The sequence below is a fragment of the Euleptes europaea genome, chromosome 6 (assembly GCF_029931775.1).
Source record: "Euleptes europaea isolate rEulEur1 chromosome 6, rEulEur1.hap1, whole genome shotgun sequence".
Lineage (NCBI taxonomy): Eukaryota > Metazoa > Chordata > Lepidosauria > Squamata > Sphaerodactylidae > Euleptes > Euleptes europaea.
The window spans coordinates 46,521,310-46,532,983 of NC_079317.1; the positions used below are offsets into that span (position 1 = coordinate 46,521,310).

The 11,674-nt window shown below is 42.9% G+C and overlaps 1 protein-coding gene across 3 annotated transcripts in view; it reads left to right on the plus strand.

Moving 5' to 3' along the window:
* CDIN1 (CDAN1 interacting nuclease 1) overlaps positions 1-10,765 on the plus strand; it is a 179,044-nt gene extending 168,279 nt beyond the window's left edge. For 2 of the 3 annotated variants that reach the window (XM_056851272.1, XM_056851273.1), the window contains one exon: positions 9,898-10,765. In XM_056851272.1, the coding sequence (XP_056707250.1) occupies positions 9,898-10,012 (115 nt within the window). In that variant the 3' untranslated portion in view covers positions 10,013-10,765. The remainder of the gene's footprint in view (positions 1-9,897) is intronic. The other variant, XM_056851274.1, reaches the window with a different exon arrangement.
* Positions 10,766-11,674: the final 909 nt, after the last annotated feature.

The following is an 11,674-nucleotide window of genomic DNA, read 5'->3' on the forward strand; positions in this document are numbered from 1 at the left end:
CCGTGGCTTCCTTTATTGGATCAGTCCATCTCATGTTGGGCCTTCCACTTTTCTTACTGCCTTCAGTTGGGGAACTCCTGAGAAATAATTTAAGCACTATTTTTATCTAAGTAAATTCAGAAATATTTCAATAACAGTAGTGGGATTTCAGTTGCAGTTCAGCAAATAGAAATGGTGTAATGGTTAAGAGCAGTGGTTTGGAACTGTGGACTCTGATCTGGAGAACCGGGTTTAATTCCCCACTCCTACACATGAGCGGCGGAGGCTCATCTGGTGAACTGGATTTGTTTCCCCACTCCTACACATGAAGCCAGCTGGGTGCCCTTGGGCTAGTCACACTCTCTCAGCCCTACCTACCTCACAGGGTGTCTGTTGTTGGGAGGGGAAGGTGATTGTAAGCCGGTTTGATCCTTCCTTAAATGGTAAAGAAATATAAAAGGCATATAAAGGCATATAAAAAACCAACTCTTCTTCTTAATTTCCTTTGGGGATTGGCAGATACTGATTGATAACTGGATTCTCTGCCTATGCAATTACATAGCAGCTTCTGTAGCAAAACTTCCTAGTTTCTGAATCATATATAAATCTATTAAGAGTGTATTTTACAGGGTGGGAACAATCCTCATATGTCATCACCACTACTACCCATGAGGTTCCAACTTACCTCTCTTTTCTCCCAGCCCCACCCAATTGTGTGTAAATTGCAGCATTAGCATAGTTGTTCAGAACAGGAGGCTGGCTTGTACCTCCCATGTGTTTTATCCTTGTGTTCCTTTTCTTCCCGTGGCCATAGTGAACAAATACTTATTGCAGACTAGGGGGGCCCTATGTCGTTTAAGATCTGTGAAGAGAATACTGATTATGTGGATCCGCAGTCATCAATTCATATGACTGTTTTGAGCTTTTTTCAGTAAGGCAGGACAAGATTAGGTCATGACATTGCTAGTAGTTGCTGGAGGTGATGGGAAGCTGTGGTTAAGCATAGTTGATGTAGTATTGGTTATGTAGTACTTTTATGTCTATGAGATGGGTAGTCAATATGGACAGGCCCTTTTCTGTAACATTCCCTCCCTGTTGGGTATTCACCTAGTGTCTGCTCTCCTCAATTTAAGCAACCTTTCTATTCATCCAAATTCTTTACTGACTTGTTTCGTTTTCATAAATTACTGTGGCTTATTTTTTTACCCTGCTTGTATAATGATTGCTGCTCTAATTGTTTCAAAGGTTTTGTGTTGTTTTTATAGTAATTTGTGTTCCTGTGTGTGTTGTTAGCTGAATCAGAAGTCTTTGGTAGGCTAAAATTAAAATCACCAGTAAGTGTTACTTCCAAATTCATTTTAGAATTTGTTTCTGTATAGAACCGTAAATCAGAAGCCAAAAAGAACTGGAAAACTGGCAAGATCTAGTACTTTTATGTAAACACAAACAACACTCGTATTGTTGTTTGTGTTTACATAAAAGTACTAGAATAGAGTTCACATGGCCGTAAAGCAGTAATACTCAGTTGTTTAGGAGCCAGTTGTAGCTCTTAGACAGGCCATGTGTGGCTCTTCTGAGCCTGTTCACCTATGGCATATGTCCCATTTGCAGGAAAGTGGGCAAATTCTTTAGAAGTTGGAATAATTTCATCATTACTATAGGCCCAAGATAAAAGTTTTCTTTTTAAAACACAACACAACATATCCATGTCAAGTATTTTAAGGTTGTGCAAATGTAGGGGTTTTGTGTTTGAGGTTGAGTCAACATATGCAGCTGAATAAGGTGATTGAATGAAGCATACCACCGTTGCATGCTGGCCCATAAAAAAAGAAAGAAAGAAAGAAACCTTCCAGGAGTGGAGAAAGGTAACTCTCGATGTTCAGAGGTCATCTGGTAATTAAAAGGATTATATTGTGTATTTACATTATGTATGATTGTGCATGTTTGGAATGTTGCACAGGGTATTCTCCCATTGAGCTCAGAGAACATCTTCATCAGCGGGTGTTTTCCTTCCTATGCTCAGGGAGACGGGATCTAAAACCTTTACTTCCTGTCTCCTGGGCTAGGACCGCCCTCTGATCCCCAGTTCTCCTGCCTCAGAGGGAGAAGCAGGTTTAGGAGTTAGCTCTTAGCACTTTTCTTTCATTATTATTCTCCTCTTGCCCTTCTTGGCTCCTTTCTTTTCTTTTCCTTTACCCAGTCTACTATGCTGTTTCTTACCTGTTGTGATTTCCCTCTCTGTGATCTGTCTCCTTTGTGCTTTCACAGTCTTAACTAGTGTCTCTCCCCCGTCTTGTGTCTCATCTCTCCCCCCACCACCACCTTTTACTGCGGGGAGAATGTCCGAAGACAGAGAGAGAGCGTTGGAGGAGCTCCTATCCGGGAACGAGGAGCAAGTGGATGGTCTTCTGTCCTCCCAGCAAGCACTCGGAGCGACGCAGAAAAACTGCGAAGGGGAAAAGCAGCCCAAGCGGCTCAGCTTGGAGGCAGTGGGACTGAAGCGGGCAGCACAGTTGGGGAGCAAGAAAAACAGCTCGAAAAAAGCACACCAAGAAAAATGGCCGCCGCAACTCCCCGTTCGGCCCATAGGGGTTACGAGGGTGAGATGGAACCCTGTAATGCCAGCTCCAAAGGGGATCATGCTACAGGGATCGCTGTTGGTAACGTTGAGGCCTTCTTTTTCTGTTTCCGTGGGGGGGGGGAAGCAATCAGAGCATGATTGAACTTATGCGACAAGCTCTTAGAAAGGAATTTGCCCAATTTGGTGGCCCTTCCTGCAGGGGTTTTCTGAGTTCCAGAGCATCGTCTCCAGTGGCCATGGCCTCCATCCGTTCTAGCTCAGAACCGGGATCCAGCCATGCCTGTCTTACCAAGGCGATCCATCCATGCCTGTCTTACCAAGGCGGATAAAAAGGCTGCATTACCTTCTACTAGCAGAACAAGGTTACCATTGCCATCTTCTGGCGAGAGTGAGAGGGAAGAGGGGGAATTCTCTTCTGGAGAAGATTCTGCAGGAGAAGAGGCACGGGGTCAAGATCAGCAGACCCGTCTCTTTTCTGGGGAAGATTATCAAGCCTTGCTTGCTAAAGTCATGGCAGTGTGGACCTCCACGAAGATGAAGAGACAGAGGCAGCCAAGAGTAATGCTAAATTTAGAGGCAATAAGGAATACTTCATTAGGCTAAAGTCACACTCTCGCTCAAGTGCCCTTCCCTGAGTATTTTGAAGACCTTCTAAAGGCAGAGTGGGATAAGCCCATCTCTAACAAGCAGTTCTGCGCTGCAATCAACAACATGTACAATTTGGAGCCTCAAGCAATGAACCTCTTACAGGTAACTTTGGGGGTGCCCCTGTCGCTGCCCTGCAGTCAGCTGGACTCTTGTCTGAAGATGGGGAGGCAACATTAAAGATCCTTTGGATAGAAAGGCTGATTTTGCTTGTAAGCGGGCACATGAGGCCTCAGCCTTATCCATCCAGGCATCCCCCACAGCTGCTCTGTTTGCACTAGCTTCCATCATGTGGACCAGAAAGTTAATTGATTTGGTTCCCCAGGAGAACAAGAGAGTTCTGGATCGTCTTAATCGGGTTCTAAAAGCTGTTAATTTTATGGAGGATGCTACCTTAGCTACTATGACTTTTTCTGCCAGGGCTCTGGCTGCTTCTTCAGTTTCCAGGAGAGCTTTGTGGATTAGATCCTGGTCAGCAGACTACTGTTCCAAGTCCCTTCTGCCTGGCTATCCTTTTGAAGGGGGACGTCTGTTCTGGTCAAAGTTGGATGACATCCTTATAGACCAAGGACAAGAAGAAGGCTTTGCCAAAGTTCATCAGGAAAGAAGGTAAGGGATCTTACTCTTCTTCCTTTCATCCCTTTCGTACATCACTTACCCTGGCCCGCTCTAGACCAGATGGCAGGCGTAGCAATTGGAACTCTGGTCGGGGATCCTTCTGGAAAGGCTCCAGGTTCCAAAAGGGATCTCAATTCCAGCAGAACTCAGACAAGCCCAGCAGGTTCAATGAGAAGCCTGGAAAACAATGACTGCAGGCCCAGTCCAGTGGGGGGAAGACTTCTGTTGTTTGCCAGCATTTGGGACTCTGTTCATCCAGTTGCTTGGGTCCAAAAAATTGTACATGAGGGCTATATGCTGGAGTTCCGGAAAACCCCTCCAGATCGCTTTATCGTCTCCCCCACTCCTTCAAGACGGGACAAAGCGCTTCGAACTCAAGCAGCGATAGACCACCTTTTAGAGATCAGGGCAATTGAACCCGTGCCTTCCTCAGAGCAGCGCGCAGGGGTGTACTCAATTTTTTCACTGTTCCAAAGAGAAATGGGGTTTGGCATGCCATCCTGAACCTGAGACATGTGAACAGGTTCATCCTGCTCAGGCATTTCAGAATAGAGACACTCCGGTCTATCATCGAATCTCTCTGGCCCCACGCATACCTGACGTCAGTAGATCTGATGGAGGCATACTTGCATATCCCGATTCACCAGCTGCATTGCAAATTCCTTCGATTTGCTCATGAACACCAACATTTCCACTCCTGTACTCTCCCGTTCGGTCTATCGTCAGCTCCAAGGGTCTTTACGAAGGTGCTTGTGATGCTGGTGGCCAACCTGAGAAGGGGATTCACATTTTCCCCTATCTAGATGACATCTTGGTGAGTGCCCCCTTGGAACAGCTCTCAATTCAGCACACAGCAATGGTTCTTTGGACTCTGGAGCATCTCGGGTTCTTGGTGAATTGGGCAAGAGCAATCTCGCTCCATCTCAAGTAATACACCATTTGGGAGTGTTCATCGACACGGAATATAATATTTCTTCCACCGGACAAGATTGCTACTATCACAGGACTGGCACAGAAGATCATCCTCTCCAAGTGTTCCGGACTATCCACCCTAGTCAGGTTGCAAGGGTTGATGGTGTCATGTATAGGGGCGGTATCCCGGGCCCGCTTTCACATGCAAGCTCTTCAGTGATTCCTGAAACCGTATCAACTGCATATCGTTCAGAAAAGGAATCTGCACCTCAGCCTACCAAGCCCCATGAAGGACAGTCTCAAATGGTGGACCAGACTTTCCAACCTGGCCAAAGGCCAGACTTACCTGCAATGCTCCTTGACCCAGATCTTTACAGATGCCAGTTTGGAGGGTTGGGGAGCGACCCTTCATCAGCACATTATGCAGGGTCTGTGGACTTTCAAGGAAAAGCGACTCCACATAAATCTACTGGAGTTGTGTGCCATCTGGAGAGCCCTCCTGGCATTCAAACCGGGGATTGAGAATCACCACGTCTTGCTGAGAACAGACGTCTTAGCAAACGCACACATAAACATTCACAAAGAGGCCAAGATCATCTTAAGTTGGGCAGAAAAGCACCTGGCTTCCCTCAGAGAAGAGCTGTCAAGGGTGCTCTAAATACACAGGCAGATTGGCTCAGCCGCCAGCAGATGGATGAGGGAGAATGGTCTCTAAAAAGAGAGACCTTGCAGATAACAGCAAGGTTCGGTCAGCCAGTAATGGACCTATTCGCCTCGGGCAGCAACCACCAAACCCCAGGATTTCTGTCAAGATTCGATCACCCACGAGCCAAAGGGGTAGATGCACTGGAGTCACCCTGGCCGCAAGGGCTTCTATACACCTTCCCTCCTCTGCCTATAATTCCCAAGGCTTTACGGAAGGTCTGCCAGGAAAAGGCTTATGCTGAGGGAGCTGTCAGTACAGGAACCATGGTCTTTGCCTCCGATCCAGGACCTGCTTCACCAGGGTCCTCTGGTGCATCCGGACCCGACCTGGCTAAAACTAACCACCTAGGTCTTGAGAGGAAGAGGTTGTTAGAGTTGGGATACTCTACAGAGGTTGTTTCCACCATGCAAGAAGCAAGGAAGCAGTCCACCAGACGCATCTACAATTTTTCTTGGAAAGTTTTCGCCTGGTGGTGCGGGAGAAAGCGCCTTGATCCTCTATCAAATTCTACAGGCTGTCTTCTTGAGTTCCTGCAGGAGGGCTTGGCTCAAGGCTTGAAAGCATCTACCTTACATAGGCAAGTCGCAGCTATAGCAATGGTAATTCCTCATTTAGATGGCCATGTTACCACTAGGCATCCACATGTGGTCACCTTTTTGAAGGGAGTGTCTGATATTTCACCCCCGATGATTCATAGATTTCCCACCTGGCAATTACATGTCATTCTGCAGGCCCTAACCAAGGTGCCCTTCGAGCCATTAAGGGAGACTACCTTGAGCTATCTTAGAATGAAGGTTCTTTTTTTGGACAGCCATGACTAACAACAGAAGAGTTTTGGAGTTGGCAACACTTACTTCCAGGAAAAGCTTGTGCGTTTTCCACGCAGACAAAGTTGTGCATAGGCCGGATCCATCTTTTATTCCTAAGGTGAACTCAAAATTCCATAGGCAGCAGGAGTTACACCTTCCATCCTTTTGCCCCCGTCCTTCTCATCCAAAAGAGAAGAACTGGCATACCTTGGACCTACGAAGGGCCTTACGGATCTATCTGCAATGGACAGAACCCTTTCGGCATTCAGTCTCTGTTCATCTCTGTGTCTCCTCCTAGCAAGGGGTGCAAGATGTCCAAGTCCTCTATTAGCAAGTGTATAAGGTAATGCATTCAGCTATGTTATCAACTCAGCAATATTACAGTGTCACCTGAATTACAGCCCACTCAGTCTGCAGTACAGCTACCTTGGCATTTTTCTATAGACAGGCTTCAATTGAGGAGATTTGTAGAGCTGCGACCTGGTCCAGTCCTTCCACCTTTGTGAGGCATTACAAGATAAATGTTTATTCATCGTCTGATGCTGCCTTTGGCAGGAGAGTCCTACAGAACATGTCTACAGAGGAGCCATGAAGATTCACACCCAGATGATTCCAGCTTTTGAAGATCCCGCTGATGAAGATGTCCTCCAAGCTCAGTGGGAGAACGGAACCTTGGCTTACCTGTGAAGGTTCCTTCTACACTGAGGGAGGAGGACATCTTGCCCATCCAGGGTGAAGAATCCGGTAAGAGTGGAAGATATGAAGCGGACAGGGCAGATTAATCTTTGTGTACAGTTAGGCCAAAAAAGAAAAAGGAAAAAAAGAAGAAAGAAAGAAAAAGAGGAAAATTCCTGTTGTGTCCTGGTTTCTTGTTTCAGTGTTCTGAGCCTCACGTTGTTTACTTGTTACTAATGTCACTGTTCTGAGTTATTATTTGCAGTGGATATTTCCTGTCTTCCTGGGTTCTTTTCCACTATTCCTACTTTGGGTGTCCTCGAACTGGGGATCAGAGGGCTGTCCTAGCCCAGGAGACAGGAAGCAAAGGTTTTAGATCCTGCCTCCCTGAGCATAGGAAGGAAAACACCCACTGATGAAGATGTCCTTCTCCCTCAGTGTAGAAGGAACCTTCACAGGTAAGCTAAGGTTCTGTTCAGTACTCATGGTTCTTTTAGTTGATGGGAATTGTGACTGTGCCTCTCTATGATCCACAGAGTACCACTGCCATAGAGCAACAAAGATAATCCAGATAATCAGTAAGAGGGTATGGTTGATACACCCTGATATTCCCTATTCATGCAAGCAGGAATTGTTATGTGAGTATAGCAACCTGGAGTGGAGTGTTTACACCCAGATGCACATTTATCCATTTCTTCTGAATGAGAAGACTCCAATCCAACAACCGACATACATCCCACAGGAGACCAGCATAAATCTATAGTCTGAATTTGTTATTCTACAACTGCAGTCTCAATGGTCTGAAGCTGGCAACATACCCCAAGTACAAATGGGGGAGAATGAGGCATTTTTGTTTGAACAACAACCAAAATCATCTGGCATATTGCCAGTTAATATTCACAAAGAATTATTTGGCTCAGTGGAATCTACAGTGCTAATCTTTATATAGCACCTTTCATTCTAAACTACTTCAGGATTTAGAATGAAAGATGTGAAGTTTAAGCTGTGCACACAGCAACTGCTTTTTCTGTTGCTGAAAGCAATGGAAAATAATAACCAGAAATCCACCGAGGCCAAAATTAAGTGATGGACAGTGCAATCCTGAACAGAGTGACACCATTCTAAATCTATGAGTTTAGCAAGATTTAACCCTGTTTAGGATTACAAAAAAAAAAGCCCTGTTCACATTACAGTGAATGGACATACCTCCTCCTGCCTGTACATGTATACATCTGTTTGTAAGAAAGAGCCAATGCACATTCACTTTACAAATGAAACTGGGGATCAGTACCTAGATAAATGTGGGGCTGAATATGTGTTGGCTGTAACATGAGAATTACTCAACACACATACAAAGAACCATCAAGGGTACCCTGCACGGATTGTATGTTCATTCACTGTAATTTGTGAACAGAAGTTATAAGTACAGAAAAGTTATTCTGTCCAGTCAAAATGGCCAAAGAAGATCATTATTTTGTCCCTTTTCATATCTGTTCAGTATGCAATTCACATCCCTTTTAACATCCATCTACTTTGGCATTGGAAAGAACTCTCCCTAATGGAGCCAGCCTGGCATTGCCCACAGTTTTGAATATCCGCATTATCTACTTGGTGAACATTTAAATTATTATGGCTCCCTTGAGACATTTTCATTATAATTAAAGCATTAACAAAAGCTGGCTACCATATTGAACTGAATGTGGACAGCAGCTTTTGTGTGCAAACCATTACATGACATTCCATTGAACTTGTACATACGGCCGCTTAACAGCTCATCCTGTACTGTTGTTTTTGGCAAGTTCTCTGTGCCATATAATAAATCACAGAAAGAAAGAGCTTTTTGGCCTCACGTTGTACAGGCTGCTGTAATGTTAAGACTATAGAAAGCTGTTCTGTTTTTAGACATCCTTTTACTAACCCAGCATTCATAATTTATGATTTCACTGTAAAATTCTTGCAACACTACACCAAAAGTAGTTCTTCCCTTTAATTAAGTGCTCTCAGTAGGAAAAATGTGAAACTGATGTGCAAAACCTATCGCTGTATACAATGATTGATAGTGATTACTTCTTTATGAACCCAGCCTGAGGGTCTGAACTTCCTGATGGGTAAAATAGACCATGGGGCTACTTCCTGAGATAGTCTAGTGGGGATCAGTCAGTCTTAGTAATATCTGAGGAATTCATGAGGCGCCATTCAGAGACTCTTAGAATAAAAAGTTAGTAGTGAACAGTGCTTTGCCCTTCGTAGTTACTTGCATTCGTCAATCTGCATTGTAGAGATTATGCGTCAAATTAAAAAATCAGTTACTGTTCAATTTTCTGAAATCTGTTTTTAAACCTTTCTTTTTTTATTCTGGAAATATCAAGTCAGAAGTAAATGGAAATAATAATTTGTGTATGTCTTTGCTTGTTTACTTCATTTATAGTTCACCTTTCTCACAAGCTCAAGGCAGATTACATAATTTAAAACAATGCAATCAGAATAGAATAATATATGCAATCAACAATTCAGTAAAATGGGATTACAGAATTAGAGATCAGTTACAGTATACTACATATAATAAAATAGTAAATACAGCAACATATATAACTTTAGTGTATATTAATCTATTAATATTAAATTAAAAGGTTATATATGTATGATTGCATTTGATTACATAGGGTCGCCATGAGTCGGAAGCGACTTGACTGCACTTAACACACACATTTGATTACAGCCAAGAGCTTTCGCTTGCCTGTTCGTTAATGTTTATACAAGAAAAATATTATTTTTTATGGAAAGCAATGCTTTAAACAAAGTGTAGAGACATCCTTTATATGTACCTAAAGTAGTTCGCTTTTTTTAGGGTTGTTTTTTTTACCTTTGCTGCCAAGTGAACATGATTCGTTGTTGCCTCACCTGCTGATAATCAGCTTGCAGCTATGATTGTATAATTATTATTTATGTCTGCCCTTTTGTCTTTTATGTAGATTTGGTCCTGGACTAGTTATCTATTGGTATGGATTTATCGAGGAGTTGGATTGTCATCGCAATCGGGGTATCCTGCTCAAAGATAGCTTCCCTACAGACATAGTTACTCTTTGAAACATCATGGCTGAGCAACAAGGGGGGAGAAAAGCCGAGAAGAAAAGGCAAATCCAGAAGCAGTGTGACTTCCCTGCAGTATAAACTATTGGCAACATCTTCCCTGACCTTCAGTTGAACTTTCCTTGCCCAGGAGCATACTACTACCACTTTAGACAAACACATGAAGGGTTTCTGTTTTACCTCAACCCTCTGCTGATGCAAGCAGCCAAAAAATACAGACACAGCCCAAACACTATCAGCATTTCTGTCTCTGTCAAACAGTTTATAGATAGCCATAATCTTTCTTCCTTCCGGATGGCTTCTCCTTGCACTTTGAACAAAAGAAGAAATGTGGAGGCTAAGAGGTGTGGCTTTCAGTTTTCCTCTCTGATGTGAAGTCACCTTTAAAAAATGCCTTCTGTCGTACAAAACCTTCTTCTGGTAAATGTTAATATCCAGCCCAACACTCAAATAAGAAAATTAGTTAATACTACATTTCTGTTCTTAATGAGTATACTGTGCAGATCTCAAACAGCTCACTCAGGAGTAGAAAATTATGTCATCTGGCAATGCACTGTTTTAAGTCTGAAATTCCTGGCATTGGGCGCACAAAGCCAGACAATTGACACTTTTAATGCAATTTTAATGACTAGCATAAGTTACTTCATTTTGTGTTGTTAGAAGCAAAATCATATAATGGGAGAAACATTTTTTTCTTTTCAAAAAACTCATATCAGACTTGAAATTAAAACTCAAAAATGTTTATAGTGTATATTAAGGTGTAATAAACATTTTAGTGCTGATGTTTTGAAATGAAACACAGTGGAGCATCATTTGAGCTTGAGGCTTAATTTGGCAATCTGGGTTTCAAAGATACTTCCATTAGTAGCATCGAAAGCAAATTGTTTATTTGGATTTTTTCAGTGGGTAGAACTGAAAATCAGAGCCTTGTGACTGGTCAGAATTAACCAAAGATCTGAAAACAGGACCTAAGTCACAAAGATGAAAAACAAGTTTACTAAAATAAGCAAAATATAAACCCAAATAGGCCACACGAACCTTGAACTGACCTCTCAATGACTCTTATGTTACCCAATTTGAGACTACCTGTTTATAACCCTTCAGGTACGGAAGATGAGTTGGAGTATTATATCTGTTCTACTCTTTCTTTGTCCCAGAAAAAGGAAAAGTTCCTTTAACCCTCTTCTATTGGTCAGCCTTTTCCCAGCCCCGATTTGTGTTCTTTATTAATGCTGTTTCCTACATTCATTATCATTCTGGGGCTTTTGGGATAATATTGTCTTTAAATGCCCGTCCCAGCAAGGGAATGTGCCATTGTTCTGCCTGGTTGCCTAATAGATTGTGTCACACATATGCATGCACTACGCATACCTTTCTAGGCAACATTTATTTCAGGCAGCTAATTTTGCTTTCTTGTTTTCTTTCTTTTTTTAAATGAGGAAAGATTGTTTATTGTATTTTTTAAACTAGATTTCATTTCCATCAGAGGAATCTTAGTGCTGTGTCTAGATCATTGCCTACCTAGTAGCAAAAGATTACCCTGGCATTTTGGAAGTACGTCTCTTTGAAAGATTAAACTTTCAGCAAGATCTTATTCTAAGCAGCTGTAACTCATTTTATGTTCAGCTGCTTAACATATTGTGAGAGGCTTACAGGTCT